The sequence below is a fragment of the Pteropus medius genome, unplaced genomic scaffold (genome assembly GCF_902729225.1).
Source record: "Pteropus medius unplaced genomic scaffold, Ma_sr-lr_union100, whole genome shotgun sequence".
NCBI classification, from domain to species: domain Eukaryota; kingdom Metazoa; phylum Chordata; class Mammalia; order Chiroptera; family Pteropodidae; genus Pteropus; species Pteropus medius.
In genome coordinates, this window is record NW_024354499.1 from 15,072,809 (window position 1) to 15,098,529 (window position 25,721).

At 48.3% G+C, this 25,721-nt stretch overlaps 1 protein-coding gene and 1 pseudogene across 3 annotated transcripts in view; one reads left to right on the forward strand and one right to left on the reverse strand.

Annotated features, from left to right (window-relative positions):
- Nucleotides 1-25,721, reverse strand: part of POLR1A (RNA polymerase I subunit A) — an 85,167-nt gene that overhangs the window by 4,932 nt on the left and 54,514 nt on the right. For all 3 annotated transcript variants that reach the window (XM_039852354.1, XM_039852353.1, XM_039852352.1), the window contains exons 16-29: nt 25,377-25,560; nt 22,887-22,969; nt 22,612-22,770; nt 18,732-18,830; nt 17,598-17,750; nt 16,194-16,276; nt 13,580-13,745; nt 12,496-12,717; nt 11,451-11,665; nt 9,103-9,270; nt 8,140-8,275; nt 7,506-7,663; nt 1,931-2,057; nt 584-694 (exon numbers count right to left, since the gene is read on the reverse strand). In XM_039852354.1, the coding sequence (XP_039708288.1) occupies nt 584-694; nt 1,931-2,057; nt 7,506-7,663; nt 8,140-8,275; nt 9,103-9,270; nt 11,451-11,665; nt 12,496-12,717; nt 13,580-13,745; nt 16,194-16,276; nt 17,598-17,750; nt 18,732-18,830; nt 22,612-22,770; nt 22,887-22,969; nt 25,377-25,560 (2,064 nt within the window). The remainder of the gene's footprint in view (nt 1-583; nt 695-1,930; nt 2,058-7,505; nt 7,664-8,139; nt 8,276-9,102; nt 9,271-11,450; nt 11,666-12,495; nt 12,718-13,579; nt 13,746-16,193; nt 16,277-17,597; nt 17,751-18,731; nt 18,831-22,611; nt 22,771-22,886; nt 22,970-25,376; nt 25,561-25,721) is intronic.
- LOC120594644 (uncharacterized) lies at nt 2,976-3,094 on the forward strand (annotated as a pseudogene).

Genomic DNA, 25,721 nt, shown 5'->3' on the forward strand with positions numbered 1-25,721 from the left:
TGGCAGGGGACAGAACACAGGCTGTGTCACTGGGGCCCCACGGACGTGGCTTGCGGAATAAGTGCCCAGCAAAGGCCTATCTGACTGGCCCAACCATGCCACACATGCTCCGTGTGGCTAGGCTGCCTTCCTTGTCCCTCCTGTTGGCCCTTCCCCTGGGAATGCTGGCTGTCCAGTCTCCAAAGCCCCTCCTCACCCTCACCTCGTGCTCTTGTTCCCGTGAATTCCCTCAGCCCCTCTAACCTGTCCTCTGTCCTTGCAGGCACCATGATAGCAGAGGACTGATTTGGAGGAGAGGAGGGAGGTATTATGTTTTCGCTGTAACAACAGGAGGTAGCTTGACTTCATCCCCCTGCAAAGGCCTCTGGGTCCTTGAAACTGACTCACATCCTGGGACAGCTAGACCCAAAGGGCAGTCCTGCAAACACCATCTTCTCGATCAAGAATGGTGTCAGCCAGGATGGCCTTGCTTCAAGGCTCCTGACGGGTTCCATCAAGATACAAAGGTGTGGCCTTATGCATCAGGAGATGATCCCGTCGAAATGACAGAGGAGGGACGTGACCTCAGCCACAGTCCCCTCACCTCCTCCTCTTGCTTCTCCTTGCGTTTGATGTCAGAGGCATCAGCGTCTCCCTCTTCAGCTTCGGCATCCACGATGTGCCCCTCCTCTTCCTCATCACCTTCCTGCTCACCCTGTGGTATGAGGACAAGAAGGAAAAAGGTTAGCGCCAACATCCAATGCCTAGAGAAGCCATCACCCACCTACCCTTCCACCCTGTGCTAGCCCTGGATTCCATGCTTCCTCTTTAGTCTTCATCTTTACATGTACCGCTTCCAAAATCTTGCCTTAAGAAAATTTTTCTTAGAAAGTGCCACGATTTTCCAAGTCATTAAAAGAAGATGGTTTTGCAAAATATTGTTCTAAATATTTTTGTTGCAGGTAGAGATGAAGATAGAGAGTTGTCCTGGTGAGTTACCGAGTATTTAAAAAACCAAATATTTATACCTTTCTCCTTCTGACCTTGGCTCCTAGTTTCTTAAGTTTCTTTCTGAGTGATTTAATAGTAAGGACTGGGCAGCCCTTCAAAGACAGTCTGTGCCAATCTGTGCTTGAGTTAGCCAACTGTTGTTACACATCCATAGCAGGAGACCCAGAATTCTCTCTAGTCTAAGCCAGTCCCTCATTTTAGGGATGGGGAGGCAGGCCCAGAGAGTGAAGGTAACACAGCTGAGATAGCAGAGGAGGCAGGGACAGTGCCGGTCTTCACTGCAACTCCACCCAAGGAGGCTCACAGCATTGGCACAGCCTATTGCTCAACAAACTGCTGGCTCAGATGACACTCAGGGACCTGCCCGCTTCCTGGCCCAGGTCTCCTGGGAGATGAGGTATTATCACTGCTGGACTACTTTGCCTCCAATGGCTTTTCTCTGGCTCCTTCCTTTTTTACCACTGAAGCACAACTTCCCTGCTTCAAAATGCCCCTCTGGTCCCTGCCAGTACCCTGTGGGCCTCAGTTCATTTGGCCTTGTTAAGTCAAAGGCAGAGCAAAATGAGACTGAAAAAGAATTTCCAAAAGCTCGACAAGTACCATTACTTTGAATCTATCCACAGGATAAAACCTCACTTATGGAGGCGTCCTTGAGAGCAGACAGATGAACTGGGGCCCTGCCCAGGGCCAACCAGACCATGCTGCCTCCCTGGCATGGCCCGCCACACCCAAGAAGTCAATATTGCTTCTCGGCTCTCAGCATAGCAGATAAATGCTAAGGTAAGCGGAGAGATGGGCCAATACCAGGAAGAAGCTGAAGAGTGCTAAGAACAGTCACGGAGGCTTCCCAGGAGAGAAGACTGAGTGAACCACCACCCTACGTGCTTCTCGGCCCTGGAACCCTACCTGTGCCAGTTCCCAAGGGCCCAGGGGCACTCACCTGATTCCTCTCTGACTCTCCAGCATTGTCTAGGTCCCGCTGGGTAGCTCTTCGAGTGTTCACGCTTCTGAAAGCTGATGCTTTGCTATTCTTCTTTCTGATGGATTCCATAAGAATTTTAAAGAATCTAAAACGAGAAGAAAGCCATGCAGACCCATTCAGCACCAGAATCTCCACTCTGCCCTCGCTGTAGGGGCAGGATGTTCTGTGCAAGGTTCTTACAGCCATCTAGGCTGATGTTGGAGATTTATACACGAGATGAGAACGGGCCTCTCCTATTAGCTCACTTTTCTTCCCTCTTGCTGTTTCTGAACAGCACACGGCATGTCAGAAAGAACACCACTTGCCAGGCCTGGGCTGAACATGTGCTCTGCGACTGCGAAGGAGCGTGGCTTTGAGCACGGTGGTCTCCTGAGCGTCAACTCCCTTGTCTGTAAAATACGGGTAGTCATACGTATGACACAATCTTGTTTTTTAGGGATTAGAAATCATGCTACGTTTGATACTCGTCACAGGGCCTGGCAGAGTGGGTGCTCAGTAAATGACAGTTGTTGGAGCACCTGTGGCTGTTGTCTAGCAAGGATGGTAAAACCTACAGTAGGAGAGGACAGTCCAGCCAGGACTAGGACTGTTCCTCTGCCCGCTGCATCCCTAGAAAGTGGCACTGCTCAGGCCTGACAACTCCTGTCTCCTTGGTGTGGGAGCCCTGACAATTTGATGAAGAAACTAAGATGTGGAAATGCTCTTTGACATTTCAAAGACAGTGATAACTTACTTTGTGGCAATAAATCATGTCAACAGGTTAGAACTAAACCAATTTAAAAGAAGCAATTTCAAGCATAGCCGGGGTGGGGGGGTGAGGGGTGGGGGGTGGGCTCTCCTGACCCCTGGCCCCTTCCTCCTGAGTTATCTATTTTTAGGGTCCCTTAGGGCCTCACCCCATCCCCCACCGAGCTTCTTTGTTCACATAATCTCTTGCCTGTCTTCTTCATTAGGCCATAACAGCATGCCAAAATGAAGTGCTTTTAATTATGTAAAGAATCAGGTCCACAGCCATGCCATCCTGAACGCGCCTGATCTCATCTGATCTTGGAAGCTAAGCAAGGTCAGGCCTGGTTAGTACCTGGATGGGAGGCCACCTTGGAATACCAGGTGCTGTAGGCGTTTTTTTTTTTAAAAAAAAGAATCAGGTCCCTCATAAGTCCAGCCAGCCATCCTCTATTTTCTGAGCACCTCTAATGTGCCTATCATGTGCCCTGGGACAAAGCAAGGATGAAAGACAGGAGCTTAGAGTCTTCATTTGAGAAACAGGCACATCAAATGTTTACTATTTTGCTCATTAAAAACAAAAAATTCCCACTCTCCCTCCTCGTTGTTTTTTAAAACTTTAAAAAGTTACACGTGGTTTTGCTGGGGTTTCTGTCCTTGGCAGAAAAAAGGCTCCTCACTCATTAATCTGCATTAAGAGCTTGGTCACTACGCATTGGGGACAGGGATAAGAAAGCCAGATGGAGGCATGCCAGGCTTGATTTCAGGAAGATACAATCCAACGGGGAAAGGGGGCGGAAGAGATGTTTCCTGAAAGGGCAGGCTTTGGTTCAAGGCCCTGTTCCACCAGAGACTAGAGAGGAGGACCTTGACCTTATCCATACAGTGGGACCACTCCCACCTCATGCCCAAATCTACTGTGTAAAGGAGATAAAAAGAGATGCACGGGCATGTGGAAGCACTCAGCCTGCTCCCCGAACATAACTGCTCGTTACCTCCTTCTGTTGTGGGGCTGCTGCTCCGACTCATCAGGTTCCCCTAGCCAGTCACTTTGTGGCGATAACACCCATCTGAGGCTCCTCCCCGCAGCATTTCAAGATCCCCAGAGCTGTCCTCAACCCCAATTACACGTCTGCATTCTCATGCTCAAGCCATTCGCTTTGCCAGCAATCTTCCCAGCCCTTTATCTAATATTGAAGCTGTATCCCCACCCCACCCCACAACGTTCCCCACCCGAGGCTGGGTCTAAGTGCAAATGTTATTCTCCCAGGAGAGCTTCTCTAATCTCCCAGTTAGGAATACTTTCTGCCATGTCTGCCTCTTATGGCGAACAGGACTGGTGGGGAACATGAGAGAAGGTGAGAAAGTAGACTAAACAGCTGACCAGTAAGTGGAGAGACAGGTGATCAGTGTGCTAGAGTTCTCCTGGGGGTGCAAGTAGTTTGCCCTTCTGTGATTTTGCCAAGAGCAAGGGAACTGAAGGCCCACAGCGACTGTTCTGCGACAGTTTTGCTATTTGTCAGAATGTGGCAACAGGAACAGGAGGGAGAGGCTGCAGAGAAACCTCCTATCCCACATAAATAATTACAAACAGAGAAAACGACCGTTGGCTGATTCTGAAAGGGCCTGGCAACACGGCTCCACCACCTGCTGTTTTCAAAGTCAGACTCACAGAAGCTGTAACTGCAGACTGCCAACTTGGTCATTTCATGGCTGGGGACCCGAGACCAGAAATGACACCCTGACTCTTAGTTCAGTGTTCTTTCTACTTCACCCCAACCCCTAGCCTGCCTTCCAGATACCTTACACAAATATCCAAAGTGACAGCTGTCAGTACAAATATCTAGGGGACTTTCAAGGCTTATATGTCTGGGGAAGTGCCACTGTGTGTCTATTTTTTTTTTTTTTGGTCTCCTGTGTCAAAATAGTCTCATGAACCCTCATGCACTGCTGGTGGGACTGTAAACTGGTGCAGCCACTATGTAAAATAATATGGATGTTCCTCAAAAAATTAAAAATAGAACTACCACATGATTCGCTACTGGGTATCTATCTGAAGAAATGCAAAACACTAATTCAAAAAGATATATGCACCCCACTATGTTCCTTAATGCACCCTAGCATTATTTGTAATAGCCAAATATGGAAACCACTTGAGTGTCCATTGACAGATAAATGGATAAAGAAAATATGACATATACACAATGGAATATTACTCAGCCATTAAAAAATGAAATCTTGCCATCTGCAACACAGATGGATCCTGAAGATATGCTAAGTAAAATAAGTCAGACAGAAAAAGACAAATACTGTACAATTTCACTTTTATGTGGAATCTAAAAAACAAAACTAACCAAACAAAACAAAACCCAGACTCATAGATTCAAGAACAGATGGGAGATCGCCAGAGAAGAGGGGAGTTGGGGGTGATGAAATGGGTGAAAAGAATTAAGAAGTATAAACTTCCAATTATAAAATAAATAAGTCATGGGGATGTAATGTACAGCCTGGGGAATATAGTCAAAAATACTGTATTAACTTTTTAAAGTGACAGATGGTCACTAGATTTACTGTGATGTCCATTTCACAATGCATACAAATGTCAAGTCACTATGTTGTACACCTGAAACTAAATGTCGGTTATACCTGAATAAAAAAAAAAGTGTCATGATCCCAAAACTGGGAGAGAGGAAGGGAAGAAAGGGAGAAAAGGGGAGAAGAGAGAAGAGGATGGAAGAGAGGAGGGAGAGGGGAAGGGGAGGGAGAAAGGAAGGAGAAAAAGTTTCTTGTGGGGAGGATTACTCTTTTGAAAGCACACTCACGTTTCCTATGGTCTATAAGAGGCCTTAATGTGGCTGCTTTGCTGCCCAGGCCTGACAAAAGAAGTCCAGTCCACATGCTGCTGCTTCTCTCACCTTCAGCCCATTCCACCGAAGTCACACAGCAGCTCTACCAAGAAAGCTCTACCACGGCTTTGTTTATCGCAGATTTACAAGTGCATAGAGTGCATATGCAAAATACAAACTAGAAGTTGAAAAAGTATTTCACTGCTTGGGAAGCAGCCAGGACTGTCCCTCAATGAGAAGAAATTTTTAAAAAGTGAGGGATTTTTCAACTCTCCAAGATAAGGTAAGTAAAAAGAATTCTATGCACAGCCTGCTGCACACCATATGCAGACTTACCTGCTCGGCAGGCCTTAGATGAATGGAAATGGGGCAGATCATCCCACTCCACCTGCTCTTGATAATTCTCAAGAGGCCATGAAATCCTAATTCCTATTTCTCAGAAAAGGGCTGCCTGCCCAGCACAAACATGAAGGACCCTTGGGAACTATGTTCCTCCCTGTTAATTAATGAGCCGCAGGCTGGTGCACTGATGGGTCTCCAGTGACCTGGCCCAGCACTGGGCCTGCCTGATACAATGAACCTTCTTTACCCAGGTGGATAGTGATGCAGGTGTTCGCTGAGGCCTGGCCAGCTACAGCTTCACGCAGGGCTCATGTAAACTGGGACAGGATCTGCCTTGTCGGTGACCCCCATCTAAAGGGCTGAGTTCACATCCCAGCTCACCTACCACAATACCCACTGTCCTCAACACATACTTAGAGGGCCAGCTTGAAGCCAGCTCACATCTTCAGGTGAGAGGAGAGAGGGTCCATGGCAGGGCAGCCACCCTCTCCTGGCCATGCTGCCTTGTGACCTGAGTGGGTGTCGCTCAGTAAAGGTTTGTGGGACAACTGAATGCAGTGGCCTTTCTGCCTTGACTCTGCCATCAGTTCTCTATTCTGAGGAGTTCCAGGAAGACCTGACAGCTGGTCTAGATTAGAGGCAGTGGTCGGTGGTCCAACCAAATGCTGCCAACAGATGGGATCTATCTGGGCCTTACCAAGGTTTTAAAAAGATATGAATTAGTTGCCGACGTTTAAAAATTAGGAGACTTCTCATTTATAAAAGCAAAAGCAAGTAACCAAAAACCAAAGACAGGGGGAGCTTTCTTTTTTTTTTTTGAAAGCAGAAGATCCACACCGTCTCCACGCCTGCCCCCTGGAGGCAGGTTCTGCACACTCCTGTCTGCTGGGGGTCTGCCGACGGGCTTCACTGCCCTGTTACTTGCCGGGCCCTGAAGCCATTTGAGTTTGCATTCTAAGATCTGGGGTCCGCTGGCAAGTCAAAAGTACTCGGTCGGCCCTTCCCGGCTTGCCCCACCCCAATATGCCTATGCTTCTATTCCTCTGTACTCAGCACTGCGGCCTGTGCTTCTCAAATGTCCAACAGTAACTTAAACTTGAGAGAAAAAGGAAGTTCATTCTACCTACCAGAAGGAAAGCAGAAGAAGCTGGAAGTGACTCAATTATAGAACTGGCATTTTAAGAGCAGCAGACCATCAGTACGTGACTCATCATTAACAGAATATAAATGTATCAGGAACCACATTATGCTGCCTGGAATCACGTCACGTCAAAAAAACCACAAGCTCCTCTGAAATCACAGCGGCACCACTGCAACGGGGCTCAATTCTCTTTATGTTACTCATACTTCTATGTCTTAAAACCTACAAACCTAAATAGACAAGACTCGACCAGGGAGAAGAACAGGGTTAAGAGGTGCTGTGTGGTTACTGCAGTCACGCCCAAAAGCCAGAGCAAGCATGAGGTTTCCTGATTAGGCTATGGAGCCCTGCTGTTTTCTTAAGTGCTTCCGCTGAAGAACTAATTTACACAAATGGTCCCAATCTCTGGGAGTACTATAGCCAGGAGGGCTCAAGATCAATGACAAAGTCAAACAACAAACGTGGCCTGACTCCCAACCTTGTTTCCATGAAGTGCAGGATGTCCTTAGGTTTCAGGCACTTCTCTTGCTGGTAATATGCATGTGGCAGGAAATGAAACCGCAGCTGGTACATGCGAGACTTGTTCTGCTTTTCTCCCATACAGAAGGTCTCCTGGACATCAATTTTCTGCAACACCTAGAACCAGAAACACAGAGAGAACCCAACCTGCCCTGGTACCAGGAGACTGAGCATTATAGGTGGGTTATGAGAAACCTGAGGCCTTAGGGGGATAGGGGCTAGGGCCACCCACCAAGACCCCAAAGAAACTCCAGTGAGTTCTGCTGGTACAGACCCTTTTGGGGGAGAGAGGCCTTTGGCCTACAGGTCGCTGCCAGAGAATGGCCCAAGGCTACAGGGAGTGGGCTCCAGCAAGGCTGGGAAGCTAACTCAGAAGCCTCTTTATTTTTAAGGCACATGAGAATCTTGTAGAACTAATGATTACTCTTAAAGCTTTCTGACTCATCCCTACGCAGCATCTGGCAGAGAAAGCATCCCTCTCATTGGTGGGAGTCTGAGCCCAGGGTCTGAACAGTCAGCAAAGTTGTTCTTCATAGATGAGAGGATGCTGGAAAATGCCTCGCCCAGTCTGCAGGGGGTCGAGAGGCCATTACCTCCCCTAAGCACACTCTGGTGAGCTGCCTCTTCAGGCTTTTCACTCTCTTCAGTGCTTTTTTGGTGTTGAGCACGGGCACACTCATCATGGGTGTCTTGATGTTGGCGCTGGCCACCATGAGAATCTCCCTCAACCTGTCACAGAACAAGGGCGCATTTGATCATAAGAGGCACCTGGATTCCCTATTTGTGTGAGGCCTTTCTTGTCAGAGTTCTCTGGGATCTGAGAGAGACTTGGGATCTTGCAGGGAGATATGCTGAATCAGAGTCCCAGCTCTGGCCCCATGTGTGACAGCAAGTGACACTTCTGACAGTTTCCTCCACTGGAGTGTGGCTCTTCAATGATAGGACTTATTGCTTCCTATGACCTGTGCCTTACATACAGTGGGTGCTTACTAAGAGCTTACTGAATGACTGCACAGTATGCTGGGCCCCCGTCCTTTTTTCCACAGGCGAGGACCATGAGGTTGAGGAAGCTGAGGAACCTGCCTGAGTCACTCTGCTAGAAAGTGGCAGGGCCAGGCATCGAATGCAGGTGGGTCTGACCTCCATTCTTTCCTCTCGCCCACTGGCCATCATCCTGCAGGGTGCACATTTACCTAAAGGGCCAGGGGCCACTGTGGGTCACGTCCTAGGTGAATGGTGCCCTGGAACTGGGCAACCAGGTGGCCCTGCATGGGGCTTGTTTACAACATCTTCCTGAGTCCTGACCCCAGAAGTGTGCAGTTTCACAAGCATCTGTGTAACTCTGACACAGGAGTTGGCGGAGGAATAAATAGGGATTCTAAGAGGCCTGGGCACTGACCCAGCTACGAAGCTGTACAGAAAAGCAGGGTTCTGGAAATTCCAACCCTGATCCCCACTTTGATAAAACCCTGTCTCTCAGTTACACATACACTCTCTAATAACTTCTCCAGGAGTGGGCTAGGACAGGCTCCACACCACACCCCCTCGCAGCCCACCTCGGAATGCCCAGAGTGACATTCATCTCGCCTCTGCCAGCGAAGTGGAAGGTGTTCAGAGTCATCTGTGTCGAGGGCTCCCCGATGCTCTGGGCGGCCAGCAGGCCCACCGCCTCGCCCGGGTCACACAGTGAGCGCTGCCACTTCAGCTGCAGCAGGGTCCTCAACCTTGAGAGGGGCAGGGGACACAGGGATTAGAAGCGCAGACACCACTCAAACTAGGGCACATGGAATTATTCCCCCTCCCTTTCTGGGCTCGTTTCTCCAGACAAATGATCCGTCTAATCCTTAAATTCCTGCTAGTGATCCTAAAATGTCCTAAATTACACAGCACAGATCCCAGCTGGGTGGCTAAAGCTCTAGATGTCCAAGCTCGGACTGTTGACATTCTCCCTGAGGATGACGTGGGTTCACTCTGCACCAATGACAAGCCCCTCAAACGATGAGAATGTCTGAACTCACTAGTCACATTCCCCTGTTCCTTTCCTCACCAGCTGCGGCAGTTTAGATACGGCCTAAACCTTCCGCTGTATGAACTAGAAAGAGGTTCACAAAGCAGTTATGGGATATGGGAGGAGGTAGCAGTAGGGGTTTATTTTCTTAATTAGTGTAAACGTGTGCCACATCGGAAGTACATGTGCCATCTAGCAGTCTCCAACCTTTTTGGTACCAGGGATCAGTGCTCCTACGAGAATCCAATGCCCGATTGATCTGAGGTGGAGCTGAAGCGGTGATGCTAGTGCTGGGGAGCGGCTGCAAATACAGAGGAAGCTTCGCTTGCTCACCCGCTGCTCACTTCCTGCTGTGTGGCCCAGTTCTTAATAGGCCACGGTCTGGTCTGTGGCCTGGGGGATTGGAGACCCATGTGCTGCACAATTTTGCAATTTACTAGGCATTCTTCCTTTCAGAAGAGTCACAAGAATGCTGTAGTACCTCTGTACATGGAATAAAAAAGGGCTCAACAAATGAAGACTAAATGGATGAATGTGTGAATGCAGAAGAAAACAACAAAACTATGTTCCTATGTGAGTTTTTCGTAAAAGTCAGGCTTTTCATGAATCTGATGTGTCTTCTCTCCCCTATTACTTCAAATCAGTGAAGTCTGAGTGCACAGCAGCATTTCTTACAGCAAAAACCTTCAAATACTTCCAGAACTTTGGAGCCACACCCAGAGCTTGCTGCTTGTTAAAAGGTCCCCTGCAAGAGCCACGAACAGGGAACCACCATTCTGTTCTGGCCCTCCAAACCCATGTGATGTTCCGCAGGGCGAACCTCTCCCCTTCCTGATGCAGCACAGCTGGAGGGAGGACTGACTTGGTCCTCCAGCTGGTAAACAGTAACACCCTGAGCTGCAGGGAAGCAGGCAATGGGGGTGGGGGATCCAGGTCTTCCTCTTGCAGGGAAAGCCCTGCCGGCAGCTGTGACAACCAGTATGCCTTATTCTATCTGAGAATCTCTGAGGCCTGGCTGGAGAAACCACTTTAAGGAGTCAAAAGAGAAAGCCCTGACCCTCCCCTCCAGCTCTTCCACCCAAGTGTTTGTCTTTGCTCATTGCCAACATCTGCAGTCCCTGGACCCTTTTAGCTTCTCCAGGCACCTGGCGGGTTTCACCAGGGGCAGGACGAGGAGCCAGGCTATGGCAGATGATCTCAGTCTTTCAGCTCTGCAGGCCAGGCTTAGATATCCAAGCAGGAAGAATCTCCTGACAACTCCCCAAGACCAGTCCCCAGCAGGCATTCATTCCTTGGGTGCACTTTTGATGTTTTAACCCATTGTGGCTTGGTCTCGGCTCATGCCTGGCTTCCCACCCACCTAGACCATAGAAATATTTTTCCTATTTTATTTATTAATTTTTTTGAGTGAATGGGTCCAAACTGAGGACTCTATGTGGTCCTTCTTCCTTAAGGCTTTGAAACCCAAAGCTCAAAAGATCATCGGAGTAATCAAATCCAACCCCTCACAAAAGGCTGAGACATGGTGTCACAGGGCAGTGAATGATTTGCTCTGGGTCATACAGTTAGTTGGCAGTCACTGAATGGCGACCAGATTCCCTGACTCTCAATAAGCCACGTCCACCACACCAAACTCATGACAAAGGTCATTTCTGTAAGCCTCGCTCCCAGCAGAGCACTCTACTCCATCTTGGTCCAGATTGGGGTGTCCACCCCTGCCTACCTGCTCCTGTCTGTCCTCGAGCCCTTGGGGCTTGCAAGGTGCCCTTCTGTTTCACTTCCCTCCCTCCTGCTGGAGTATGGAACCCAGGGGGCTATCCTCTTCTAGAGGGGTAGGAAAGGGCCTGACAACAGACTTTCCCTCAGCACACACCATATAAACGCCAATGTCATTACCTGTCAAGGGAAAGCTCTGATTTCTCATAACTCTTCTCTGCTTGGGATGCCCACTCGCAACTGTAGTCATCCATCTTTTTTTCAAATGTTTCTGACACTGATGCAAAGTAGATGTCCGGGCGCCAGACAGACAGACTGGGGTCAGGACAAGGAGCCGCCTTCTTCTGGTATTTCCTTCGACTCTGCTCATCTAACTCACCCCACATCCTCAGCATCTGAAAGGAAGGACAGGCCTCAGCCACTGGAGGACACCAGGAATGGGCTTCTTTTCCTGGGACATCCACTAGGATAAGGAGGATCAAAGGCTGGCTTCAAATGAGAGTTGGGGAACGTGACAGAACCCTGAGTGCGAGGAGAAAACCAGCTCAACGTTTAAAACAGGCAGAAACCGAATCCATCCTAGGGTGCACTGCTTGACTATGACTCTTCGTCCCAGCCCACTCAAGCATAGGTAGGGTGACCAGGTAAGTTAGGGTGACCAGGTAGAGTAAAATGGGGCACTATTAATAAGAATGCTAGGATAAGAGTTGCCAGGGCTGTCCGAAGCCAACCTGGACACAGTTGAGCCTGGAAACTCTGCTAGATCTGTTTGCCCCATCCAGGCTTTCACACACCCTATACCCAAAAGCCATTCAACAGTGGCCACTTAAAAGCACTCCTCTGTCTCTTGCCTCCTTGCTGTGTTTGGCTAACAGAAAGCCCCAGAAGCAGAGGGGAAGGCAGGAGAGTGAAGCCCGGCATGTAGCTCCCATCCTCTCCAAGGTGCATTGGAGGCCACGTCCCTCCAATGAGGGCTCTTGTCAAGTAGCCTCTGCCCACAGCCACCTCCCTTTTCCTTCATGCCTGGGGCGATGAAGGAACCCCGCCCCCACCTTTGTAAAGAGTCCCCTCCTTAAATTGCCATTTGAGTGCCCTGTGATTCTTGACAGTGAATGAAGCCAGATTTTATCATTATATCTTCTCTTACAAAAACAACCCTCATTCCCTTACACCCTGACTAAGGCCTGTATACGCTAGGCACTGGACATATAGCCCCCTGAGTTACCTGGTAAGTCCCGGGGCTGCGGCCATGCTGGTTGGCATCCTGGAGGTTCAAGGCTTTCACAGCTTCCCGAACTTTCTGGGAATAACTCAAGAAGGCGCCTTTTCTCAGCAAGGTGTTAGAATGCTTGTTCTGCCATTTTTTGATGGCTCTGAAGTGGCGGAGAGCTTTTTGGGGATCTGCTCTGGATAAAACTTCATGGAGATGCTTCGATTTCATTATTACCTAAGCAAACCACACACACAAGACCAAAGCGATGAGGGTGTGACCCAAGGACCAGGTCACACAACTTCACGGGACAAAGATGGCCTGTGTGGAGCTGTCATGACACCTCTCAGAGGGGCTGAGCATCCACTACTAATCGGGGCCCTCACGGTGCAAACCAGACTTGAGAGCTGGTGGTCCCAGAAGCTGAGGGAGTCACGGGAGAATAGCACACTCAGAACCCCTTCACAACACAGCAGCGTTTCTAGGAAGAAGGGAGAAGTGACGGCTAAAACTGTGGGTGGATGGTGTCAGGATGGAGAGGAGCTAGCACTGAGCGCAACCTTCAATTCGGCCGTCTGCTGGGTGACCTTGGACAGGCCACATCCGTTTCATTTTCCCACCCAACAAAACAGGGTGACTGCTCGGTCGACAGTAATGGTCATTACTGGAGCAGTAAGGTATGGCATGGAAATCATAAGCTTGTGTGTCACAGGCCTGGGTTCAAATGCTAGCTCTGCCCCTCACCAGCTAGTCACTGATGCTCTGCTCCCCAGCTGCCTCAGCCGTGAAATGTGCAGAGGAAGGAATACCTCCTTCCCCAGGCTGCAGGGAAGGGGAGAACAGACAGTGTCCACAATGCACTTGACTGAGGGTCCCACACACAGCAAAAGCCCCTCAACGGCAGTTGCTGTTCTGGAGGTGTTCGTTCCTTTCGGCCATCTCAAAGTCCCCAGAGGGGATATGAAAATAGCAAGTGTTTCAAGGCATCAGATGATGCTTTATAGTCTTCTCACTCTACTTTTTAACAGCCACTATGACTGGGTGGCAAAGCTCGGATGCAAGGCCCACCACCCCTGGGTGCCATAGGTCTAGCGCCTACCTCGTAGTTGCTGGCGAGGAAGGGAAACTGCTTGGGCTGTAGGAATTGTGTCTTGGGGATGTCCAGACCATCCTCTCCATACAGGAACTGTACCACGCTGCCGTCACTGTCGCGGACTGTCAGGTCATACTGGACAACCAGCCCCTCCAGGTGCTTGATGATGCACCTGTATAAAGACTTGGCTCAGGGCCCACCAAGCTCACCACTTCCCAGCACAGCCTCTGATGGGAACCAGAGACAGAGGAGGAAGTGGTGGAGGAAGTGGTGGAGGGTGGAAAGGAGACAGCTAGAGTCCAGGACAGGCTGGCTTCAAAGCCCCAGGCTCTGAGCTATAACATCACCCAGCCAGAGGCTGCAACTGTGTGCCCTAGAGACTGGCTGCCACTGCTGGCCCCTGGCTGCCATCTTCAGCCCGAGCTGCAGGGACTACTGCCTGCCCTTTCATTCTGCTGTACTGTGGAGATCCCCAGGAACAGGTATCCTTAGATCCACAAGGCAGGCAAAGCAGTAGGGTCGTCCCTCCACCCAATGCTTCTTCAGTGCTGTCAGTCCAGATTGTCAGGGACACCAAGGGGACATTAGGAACTACATGCTGATGTGATATTTGTAAGCCAGTGCTCTCTTCCCTTGATCCTCCCAGTGGTCAACTTCTCCCTCTCTGCTGCTGTGGTGCTGGCCCTGTACCTTGTCTCTGGCCACTCTGCCTCAGTTTCTCCTGCCAATTTAAGAGGAGGTTTCCTAGGCGCCACTGTTCCCTCAAGCTCCAAGGACAGGGCTCAGTGTTAGTCACCACTGTCTTCTTGGCACCCAGCCTGGGGCCTGCCAGCGCTTGTGCTGAGCACCCACTTCCTCTTTGCTGAAAGTGCTAAGGTGTCAGTCGTCAGCCCTCTGCTCTGCTCTGCCCGCCTCACAGAGGGCTCCAGTTCTCAGCACAGCAATGGCCCCTCAAGGCTGTATCTCAGGCCTCTCCCGAGCTTCAGGCCTGATCTCTAAGGTCCACCGAATATATCCGCTTGCATATCCTGCTGCTGCCACCTCCTGCCACCCGCACATTCTCTCTCCTCTGTGGCATCTTTCTGTCAACTGTGCCACTGTGCTGCAACTCGGGCATGAAAACGCAGCCGAGTCTGATGCCTCCCTTCCTCTTACTCCAGCGTTTCAGCTAGTTGCCCTATGTCTTGCCACATCTGCTTCTTCCATCCCATTGCCATCCTCTGGAGGCTGCCTTCTAACCTCCAGCCTGGACCTCCGCCACAGCCACCCTGGGATCCTCCAATCTGTCCTGCCTGAAGCACTGCACTTGCTCTCTTCACCATGAACTTCCACTAGTAGATGAATCTCGTGTATGTCCGTGCCCTCTGTCCCATCGGCTGCTGCTCTTCTGTTCCAGTCAGGATCCCAACATTCTGCAAACGGCCTCAAGTACTCCTGCCTCACACATGGAATCCCACCCCAGGCTTAGCTGACCACTTGATTTCTAACTTTCTCTAAACTGCTCTGGTATTCTTGAATGGCTGAAGGAATGGAGGTGGGGTGTCATCCCTGCTCATAGAAAGAACTAGCCATGTGATCCATGCCCTCGAGAGGGGAGCTCACAGCCCTGCACTGAGTGCAGCCAGCCCTGCAGATGGGTGCCTCACTGAATGGCCGCCCAGGTGTGTCTCTACCCCAATCTCAACCCCATGGGCTGCAGCTCTGAGAGTCAAGAGGAAGGGATCAAAACAAGGGTAGCAGTTTTGGGGGAATCTGGAGCTCAGAAGCAGGGGAAAGGAGAGAGGCCAAAGCTGGGACAGGCAGGCAGGCCTCTGAGGTAGAGAAGGAAGGGAGCTCTGCCTCCCCACCCAGCAATCAGCAGAGCTCCCCGAGAACGTTAACTTGAAACCAGGCCTGCAAGGCATGGAGGCCTGCAAGGCGTGGGAATTTATTTTTGCCGTCTCCTCCATTTCCCACCGCCAGTTCTCTGGGCTCACAAAGAACCATTAGCAAAAAATCCCCAAGGCAGAGCTACCCATGCTGCACCCCAAGGGAGGGAGGCTGGAGCGCAGGGGTCTGCTATGCTGTCCTGCCCGGCACCCTGGAGTCAGGCCTCGTTCAGATTTAAGCTTCGTCCCCTTACCTGCTCAAACAGGACGATAAGAGTGGCTACTTGTTTTCTTTCAACCCAAATGAGGGAAAACAAGCAGGTCTAGGCTGAGAAACCCCAGAGACACCTGCACCTGGAGAAACAGTAACTACAGACTCACAGACAGGGACCCCGGCCTGGCTGTCTCTGCACTCTCCTGGACTGCTGCGCCCTCCTAGGGCAGAGGACCAGCTCGTCATTACTGTTTCTCTAACTCCCCTCAGGGAATGGCACAGCCTCAGAATAAAAGGGTCCTTTGTTTAAGCCTCTGAGCTCATGTGTTACAAGTCCTTTAGAAGGGGAAGAATATCTACTATTTTCTGTCATAGGCTAATCATGGACATTTTAAAGAGGTTTTTTTTGGGGGGAGGTGTTTTTTTTTAATCCCAAGAAATCCTAAGTGACTTGTCACTGAAAATGTGAAAGATGACCAAGGTGAATGGTATTGGGATGCTGATCTCATCTAAAAGTGGTAGAACTGGTGCTTTTTACCTTTGGAGGTAGCCAGAGCGGCTGGTTTTCACAGCGGTGTCGACCAGACCCTCTCGCCCTGCCATGCAGTGAAAGAAGAACTCCTGTGGGAGAAACAAGACCCGAGACCCAGGTCCCAGTGGTAGAAGTGAGGACAGCATGCTTCCTGAAGAGCAGCCTAGGCCAACGCCTCCCTGCCTGATGGCTCCAGGGGCCCCAGTAACTCTGTCCTCCCGTGGCGACCCTTGTCTTATCCTGCCCGAGAGCAGAGGGACAAGTGGATGAGAAGTAACAGCTCCTGTCTACAGGGGCCAGGTGCGCTACCTGCACTTGTGTACTTTATCCTCAGTATTACACTCCACATCCCATTTTCCAAATAGAAATGACGCCAGTGCCTCATCACTGTTTGGTTCAGCCCACACGTCTGAATTCTACTTCCAACAGTGTTAACAGAGGTATGCAGTGTTTTCCAAACTTTCTGACTGCAATCCACAGTTAGAGATACATTTACAACAGTGATCAGCAAGCACACATATCCACACATGCACATAAAGATATATGTGCTTTCTGTACCATCCTGTTCTGTTTCATTACATAAGAACTGCCGGTCACTATCTATTACAATGTTTTCATGACTCGCTAAGGGGTAGCAACCAGTTTAAAAAATTATGGTCTGTATCAGCTCTCCACCATCCTTTGCCGGAGGCCATAAATGAACACTGGAGAGTCTGTGTGGGACCGATGGAAGTTGCGTAGTCAGTGGCCTTGAAACAAAGGGTCAGTGCTGTTCACAATCTGGACTTAGTTGTCTGACCACAAGGGTTAACTTTGCAGAGATGCAACAGACCAAGGAACTAAAGGTACTAATATTCAGAAAGCCATTTTTGACAAGTGTGAAGAGAAAACCCTTCTCTGAGGGGAGAATTCTGCTGACCAAGGGAAAACTAGACATTTGCTATAGCTAGTCAATTTTCCCATGGTGAAGGAGGAGCCATGGGAGGTTCTTTTGGGGGGCTTTGTGGAATAAATCTCTATGATACTCCCTGTGGCAACGGAGATCACCCTGGTGAGAAGTCTCCCCTTCCTCTGATGCCTTCAAGTGCAGGTGAGAACTGGTTGAGTGAGGACACAGCAGGAAAAGGTGGAGCTACGATTGGTCTCATTCATCTTTTCATTCATCAGCAAACACTGAGCTCCCACCATGTGCCAGGCACTGTGCTAGGCTCTGGTGTCACAATGGTGGACATGACATGGTCGCATCCTGACGGTGCTCATGGGCCACGGGGTCTAGAGGGTAAGCAGCAAATGGCTTGGCATTTATTACTTGATCGTCTTTTCTCAAAGTTGTTGGGAAAGGTCAAAGGCCTCCTACCACTGAGCCTAGAAACAAGGAGAAAAGCCAAAAGGAAAACCCAAAATACATACAGGAGGCTTGATGCCAGTGAGGAATCTGCCAGTGACAAAACCGCCAGCCCTGGGGGTGAATTCATAAGGCTCAAAGCAGGGCAGTGACTTGCCAGACGCCATCAGTGGGGGTCTCCGACCTTCCAATTCAATCTGGCCCAGTAGGCATGAAATCTAGGGGAAAGGAAATCCAAAGAAAACCCGATATCTACACGTTACAAAATGCTTTGTCCTAGCAGGGGCAGGAGGGCCTGCTCTTCAAGAAAAGCTGCATGAAACTAAGTTCTTAAACGCCAATCTAGATTTGTAAATGAACCAGGGAAGCGTGTATTTCAAGAAAATAACAGTGTTTTCCTTTTGTTGACAGATATTTTTCACATTTGATGTCAGTTGTAAATGGGCTTATAAAAGAAGCCATGTTTCAGAATCACCAAGGACTAGTCTGAGGCCTGCAAGGAAAAGTAATTTATGTGATCCTTAAATTCTAAGGCCAAAAGAGAGTAATACTGACTATTAATAGGCTGGGGGCAGGGGAGGGGGAGGAGGGGAGAGTAGTGTGTGCCAGATTTTACTTTAGTCAAAACAGGCTTTCTGCCTTCACCCTTAAGCCCATTCTTATGACTCTCAACTCACCAAACAATGAGATGGTCCTTAAGACTCTCTCAAGGTCAAGATTAAAAAAAAAAAAGTTACTAACTGTGAAAATGCTGCCATAGCACTACAATAATCTGAGGAGATAACAGGCCTCAAATTAAGGGTTAGATACCTCTAAGGAAACACGTATAACATAATACTAAAAGGAAAAAGCAGACTATACAAAATTACAGGGTCTAAGCTAAGATTTTATATATATACATATACATACAGTGTTTTATATAATGTGAATTTATGTAATATGATAATACAGTATATAAATTTATAATATCTACCTATATTATACGTATCACTATCTAGATACTTATATGTTTGTTTATAACGTTGAGGTGTTAATGGTGGTTAGCTTCTATACTCTTTTCTGCATGCTTTTTTATTTTCCAGCACTTGCCATGCTTTATATGCAATGTGGATCTTTTTAAAATCAGAAACAAACCTGAAAACTAACTCTTGCTATCACCCCACCCTCTAGCAAATCAGCCAGCCCGCCTTTGCTCACACCTGCATGGTGTTCACAGTTGAACCTTTGGCTCCAGACTGCACCATCATCTGCAGGTTGTTCTCTGGGAACTGTCTGTGCAGGCCAAAAGGCATGCATGCCTGTGGATTAAATAAATACATTGGTCAGTGACCTCACCCCCTTTTGAAGTCTCAAGGTAAATCCAGAATGTGGAGGCAACAAACTCAGACTATTCAGAGATAAGTGCCAAACCTCACTTGAGTTAAGAAGACATCTCATTTGGCATCAACTCTCTTGCTAGATCCCCTAGAGAGAAGTATAGCAATGGCCACATGTTCTGCTCTTGATACTCTCTGTCATGAAGCCTGAGGTTCCTGTCGCTGGGGCAGCAAAAAGGGAGAAGCAGAGGGGCCAGCACATGTGGATTTTCCATACAAATGGCCTGTCTTGGTTCATGCTATAGACTTTCTTAAACTCTCATAAAGGTTCACAAAACCTAAAAGAGCAGCATCTGGCCTCGGTGTGCCCTGTATCTCTTGTTGAGCAGCCTGGCACTAGCAGCAGCCAGTCTCAGTTTGTGGCTTGGATTCTTGAGGCATATCCAAGCCCAGCGTGGGTGGTGGCCATCTATGGACTACTTGGTGGCTCATGCCAGGTGGCCCTGGGCAGGGTACAGGCTGCAGCTGAACTTGGCCTGTGGCAGGGCCCCTCCCAGGAGGCCTTGGCTTGTATATGCAGTGGTCAGCTTTGGTCTGAGCTGGAGCACCATTAGGGTCATATCTGAGGATGATACACCCAAAAGGCAGACTGGGCACACACCAGAGCCCTACTAAATCCTGCTTTGTAAGGTGGCCACTTAATAGCCAGTCCTCAAAATCAATCGGCCCGAGAGTCAAACTCTCCCATTAATGTGCAAACAGCAACCAAGGCTCAACTACAACAGGAGGGCACACAACCCATACAACGGACATATCTGGAGCACCTGGCTCAGGTGGACAGGAAAGACTGTGCCACTGAGCTCCACAGTACACCTATTACATAATGCCACTCCACTAAGACCGGGAGACATAGCAGCCCTTCCTAATACATAGAAACAAACACAGGGAGGCAGGAAAAATAAGAAGAAAAAAAAATATGTCGCAATGAAAGAACAGAATAAAGCTCCAGAAAAAGAAGTAAACAAAATGGAGACAAAGCAATCTACCAGATTCAGAGTTCAAAACACTGGTTATAAGGATGCTCACTGAATATAGGAGAAGAGCAGATGAACTCAGTGAGAACTTTAACAAAGAGACAGAAAACATAAAAGTGGAGACAGAAAACATAAAAAGGAACCAGTCAGAAATGAAGAATACAATAACTGAAATGAAGAATATCTTAGGAAAAATCAATAGTAGATTAGATGAAACAAGATCAAATCAATGATTTAAAAGATAAGGTAGCAGACAACACCCAATCTGGACAGCAACAAAAAGAATCCCCCATAATGAGGATAGTTTAAGGAGACCCTCTGGGACAACATCAAGCTTAAAAACACATCATAGAGGTACCAAAAGGAGGAGAGAGAGAGCAAGGAATTGAAAATCTATTAGAAGAAATAATGACGGAAATAGACCTACAACTCCAGGAAGCACAGTGTCCCAAACAAGACGAACCCAGAGAGGCCCACATTAAGACACATCATAATTAAAAAGCCAAAGGTTAAATACAAAGAGAGGATATTAAAAGCAACAAGAAAAAAGCAGTTAGTTACCTACAAAGGAGCTCCGATAAGACTTTCCAGCTGATTTTTCAACAGAAACTCTTTAGGCCAGAAGGGATTGGCAGGCAATATTCACAGTGATGAAAAGCAAGGACCTACAACCAAGACTACTCTACCCAGCAAAGCTATCATTTACAATCGAAGGAATAATAAGAGCTTTCCAGGCAAAAAGAAGCAAAAGGAGTTCATCATCACCAAGGCAGTATTACAGGAAATGTTGGAGGGACGTCTTTAAGAAGAAGAAAAAAATATGTATCGAAAATATAAATAAAGAATGGCAACAACTACATATCTCTCAATAAGTACTTCAAATGAAAAAGAATTAAATGATCCAATCAAAAGATCAAATGGCCAAATGGATAAGAAAACAAGACCCTTACATATGCTGCCCAGATTAAAAGACACACACAGATGGAAAGTAAAGGGATAGAAAAAGATATTTCATGACAGACCTAGAAGGTATTATGCTGAGTGTAGTGAGTCAGACAGAGAAAGACAAATGCCATATGACTTCATGTACATGTGGAATCTAAAGAACAAAACAAACGAACAAACAAACAAACAGAAACAAACTCATAGATACAGAGAACACTTAGAGGGTTACCAGATAGGAGGGGAGTTGGGGATCAGTGAAAAAGGGGGAAGGGATTAAGTAGTACAAATTGGTAGTTACAGGATAGTCACGGGGATGTAAAGTATTTGCATAGGGAGTATAGTTGGTAGTATTGTGACTATGTACGGTGTCAGATGGGTACTAAATTTATCAAAGTGATCACTTTGTAAGTTATATAATGTCTAATCAATATGTTATCCAACTGAAACTAACATAATATCATATTCCAACTGTCAATTAAAAACATTTTTTAATTATTAAAAAATATATTTAAGGCAATAACCTTGAAAATTACCCAGCAGAGCATGGCCTTGGTTCCCAAACACCTGGCAATGATGATCAATGTCTCTTATCATATTCGCATTTACCAACATGCTGCCTGAGCATCATGTGGGAGGCTTGCTTCAGCTCCAGAGCCAGTGCAAGCAGGCCAAGCCCTCAAGCTGAACCTGGGGAGACGCTGGGAGGGGGCTAAGTCTATTTAAGCCTCTGCCAAGGGTTGCAGAGACCCAGCCCAACGCAGAAGAGGCAGAGTAGGTGGGAAGAGCGGGGCTGGAGGGACAAGAAGCAATTCTAAGATGTCTCTGGGACAATGCCCCAACCCAGCATTCCCAGGCAACCCTGAAAACTGAGCCTCCAGGTTCTCGGTGAAGGTTCCTCTGAACAAAACCTCTCAAAGACGAGCTTGTACCAATGAGAGGTTCGTGTTCTTGGCAGCCTAAGGGCTGCTGAAAGACAGTCAAGAACATATCACAGGCAAACATTGGCTCTGTGGAGTGTTGGCCTTTTCTCTAGGATGCAGGGTGAGGGTCAGGCTGGTGGCTTCAAGTCGCAGGACAGGAAGTCCGAACTTTGGGACGATAAGGTAGAGAGAACCAGACTGTGGTCTTGGCTCCTGTAGGGATTTCCCTCTTCTTTCTTAACTGCACTGGAAATGGCTTGGTGGAAAAGCAGACAGGGACTCTGGAGGACTTCCCCGGTACGCCCACCATGCCAAGAGCATTGTGTAGGTTCGGTCTTTAATCCTCCGAGCAACCCAATGAGGTAGGTGCTCCTCACTTCCCTACCTTCACGTAAGAAAACCAAGGCACAGACTGGTTATATCACTTGCCTGAGGTCACAAAGTAAATAAACATCAGAGATAGGATTTAAATCCAGGTCTTTGCCCCTGGCTCCACTATATATGCAGCAATGGTATTTTGGGTCCTTCATTCTGCTCCTCTACCCAGCAGTGGCACTATAGGAAAGTCTTTCTTCAGTCCCCTTTAATGTGGTCACCCCCAAAATATGAACACTTAAAAAGAAAAACAGTGCAAAGCATTCCCTCTCAGTATTAGGTGAAGACCTTTCCTGACCCTAACTGGGTGAGGGAATGAAGCCCTTGGCTCTTCAAAATGGATTTTGCACATCTCACTTCACATCTCACCTAGTCAGCTGTTAAACAGCCAAATTGCTCTGAAGGGACCCAAATGAGAATCAAAATGTAATTTTTTAAAAAACCAGCATTCAAAATGGTGGTGATAAGTGTACTCACTGCCAGACTAACCTTGTTAATCTCATTACTGTAATGGTTCACTTCCTCCTTGAACTTCAGATCGATCATGTTAAAATCCCTCTGGTCTTTGCCCAGATGGGCATCCTGCCATTTCCCTTGGACCTCATCACATGATGCAGTTTCTGGCAGGTTTAAGGCAGCCCTGACAGCCTAGAATGAGAAAAGGAACACGTTGGAGGCAGCAGCCAAGTGCGGAGGGTGTGGGTTTCACTCTGCAGGAAAGATGAGCCTCTGAGGCAGGCCATGGCCTCCCAGCCCCTCCTCACCCGGGGCCCACAGTGGGCGGACTCGCCGATGATCCTGTGTCTCTTGCCGTCTGCCTTGGGTGTAACCAAGATGTCTTCCATGCCTGCAAAGTGAAACAGACAAGGCCTGACTTCTCAGAGGACGTAAATTCAGTGAGGGCAGGGCACGGGTAGCGTCGCACACCCAGGGAGCACCTGAATTATGATGACATTAACGTCCTGAAGAGACTGCTACCATCTCTTAAGTGCTCCCATCTCTTAAGCAATTATGAGGCCAAACATTATACTCTCCATTTTACCAACGACGAAACTAAGGCTCAGACTTGAGTCACTTGCCCAGGGTTACATAGCTAAAAAGTAAACCCAGGCTCAAGTCCAAACTTGTGCTCTTCGTCATCAGTTCTATGGCCTCTACTCAATAAATATATGTTGGATGAATGGGCTAGAGGTGAGGAAGAGGTTTTGGAGAAAAACTGAGTTTAGGAAAAGAAGAGAGGGAGGGGTAGAACTTCTCAGTTTTGATTCCCAGAAGTCACGTGTCACAGGGACCACCTCACAGAGTTGTGAGGATGGATGTACAGATACAGACACTGGCACACTCGAGCCTGGTGGCAGGGACTACCGTTATAAGTTCCTCCCCAGGATGGAAGCCTGAGTCACTTCCGTTAAGGCTGTCCTTCTGGCTCCATAGTTGAGGAATTCCTCACTTTGGAAGGACGTCTTTCCACTTCATTTTTCAACCAACTATTTTCTGTTTATATCTGTATACTGGAGTCAAAAGTCCCTCAGCCAAGATCTGAGTGGGAAGGAAAACAATGGCTGCACTGTTCAAAAGCTGGATTGAAATATCTGGAACCCCCAATGCAATGTCCTGGACGCTTGAGGGCCTCTAAAGAACACGTGTGAGTGGGAGGGGGAAGAAACAGTCCCTCTGTGAGGGAGCCACAATAACAGGTCCTTCCATGGGGTCAGCTCCAGGACACTTCCTTGTCCCCTCACTGACCCCTCTGGCTATGAGGGCTGGAGTGAAGAAAACTTCTCTAGCCTGCCCTTCCCTCAGAGCTCTATGCCCAGCTTGGCCCCACTCCCCTCCCAGCCTGGAGGCATCAGGGTGCTCTTTGCACGCAGGGGCCAATTTCTCTTGGTGCCATGTGCTAAGCGGAGCGGCGAGCAGGACTTATTTGTTAGGGCTGATGCTCACTATGACCTGGGCAGGGGATCTTCCTTTACTTTGTGTTTTTTACAGATATTTGTCCAAGGTTACTCATGCGGGATTAAAGTGAAAACCAAGAAACAGCCTAAATGATTAATAACCAGTTAAATATAGTACATATATACAACTGGAATAATCTGTAGCCACAGACCTGAAGATGTAGATTTATATTAGTTCACCCAAAAGGATATTTATGAATATATTTAAAATGGCGGGGGGGAGATGAGGTTAGAGATTACAAAACAGCAGGTAGCATAGGATCCCATTTTTTCTGAATGTGTTTGCACTTGAAATGTCCAGAAAGATGCGCATCAAATCAATATTGGTGGTTACCTCTGGCAACTGAATGCTTGGTGATTTTAAATTATTTTCATGTCTGTATTTATTTAGACTTTTCTACAATTAATATACATATTATACAATTATGCGGGCCCCACTGCAGGCCAATGAACACACTTCGGCTGTGGCGGGCCCTCTGGCCCCTCGGTGGGACTCTCACTGTGCCTGCACTCAAGCAAATCCACAGAGTAGTCTCACTTCCACCACTAATGGCATCATCGACTAGACAATTCCCACTCACTAGCTCATGCTCAACGTGTAGTATGTCACTTACTCCTCACAGGATCACTGCAGAAGGGCTTGGGCTTCACTCCACGTACTCAGAGATGCGCCACCCTGAATAAGATCAACTAGAGGCCAAGCCCTTGAGCAGAACTTCTGATCTCAATTCTACCCGGTGCACAGAAAGTAAAAGCTCACTTGTTTTCTTTTTCAAAGTCAACTTCCTAAAACAGTGCACACTCATTTCCAGGGAGGAAACAAGGTAGGTCTTCTGCTTATCTGAGGATCACATCAATAGGCCTGCCCCAACATGGCGATTCCAACAGCATCGATGCCCGCACTGTGCTGGGAAGTGCGGCCAGTTTTGACAACAGGGAAAACTCTTTGCAGAACGCAGAATGCCCAGGGAATTCTGAAAGGGCACTTACAAGGGAGAATGGAGATGAGTGTGAGTGAAAAATCAAACTCAGGGACAGAAAACTGTAAAGGATGGGATTGAGAAAAAGACAGAATGGAAATGGGGACAGAGAAGGTCACTCTGCACTGTAGATAGTGAAGAAACACTGGTTGTGAGGGAGGGGTGGAAAGCACTGACAAGGAGCAAGGCTGTCAAGTGAGGACATCCTTGTAGAAGGAGACTGGCTGCTTCCCTGGAGGCTGCTAGTAGAGCTGGGAGGCATCCTGGTGGGCATGCTGGCCAAGAGAGGAGCCCCCAGGGCCACTCATCTGCCACTTACCCAAGGTGAAGCCTCTGTATAGCTGCAGGTAGGCAGTGAAAAGTCGGGCCAGGCAGGTGAGAACCTTGCCACTGGTCTGCCCTCCATAGATCTCATAGCAGCAGTGGACCAGGCCGTAGGCAGAGCTCCCATAGTGTGCTTTGTCCAGCACTCCGCAGAGCAGCTCCCCTTCCCTGATGATCACCTGCAGAAGGGAGAGCCACCAATGTTGGGCTGGAGGTGACGCCTCTTGTGAGCCACCCCTCCCCTTCGCTCTGGTTTATTAACCTTCTTGTGTCTATCTCTGCACTGTAACCGACCTCGTCTTTGATAGAAAGAAGAAGAGTATAATTGGAAGCATTTTTT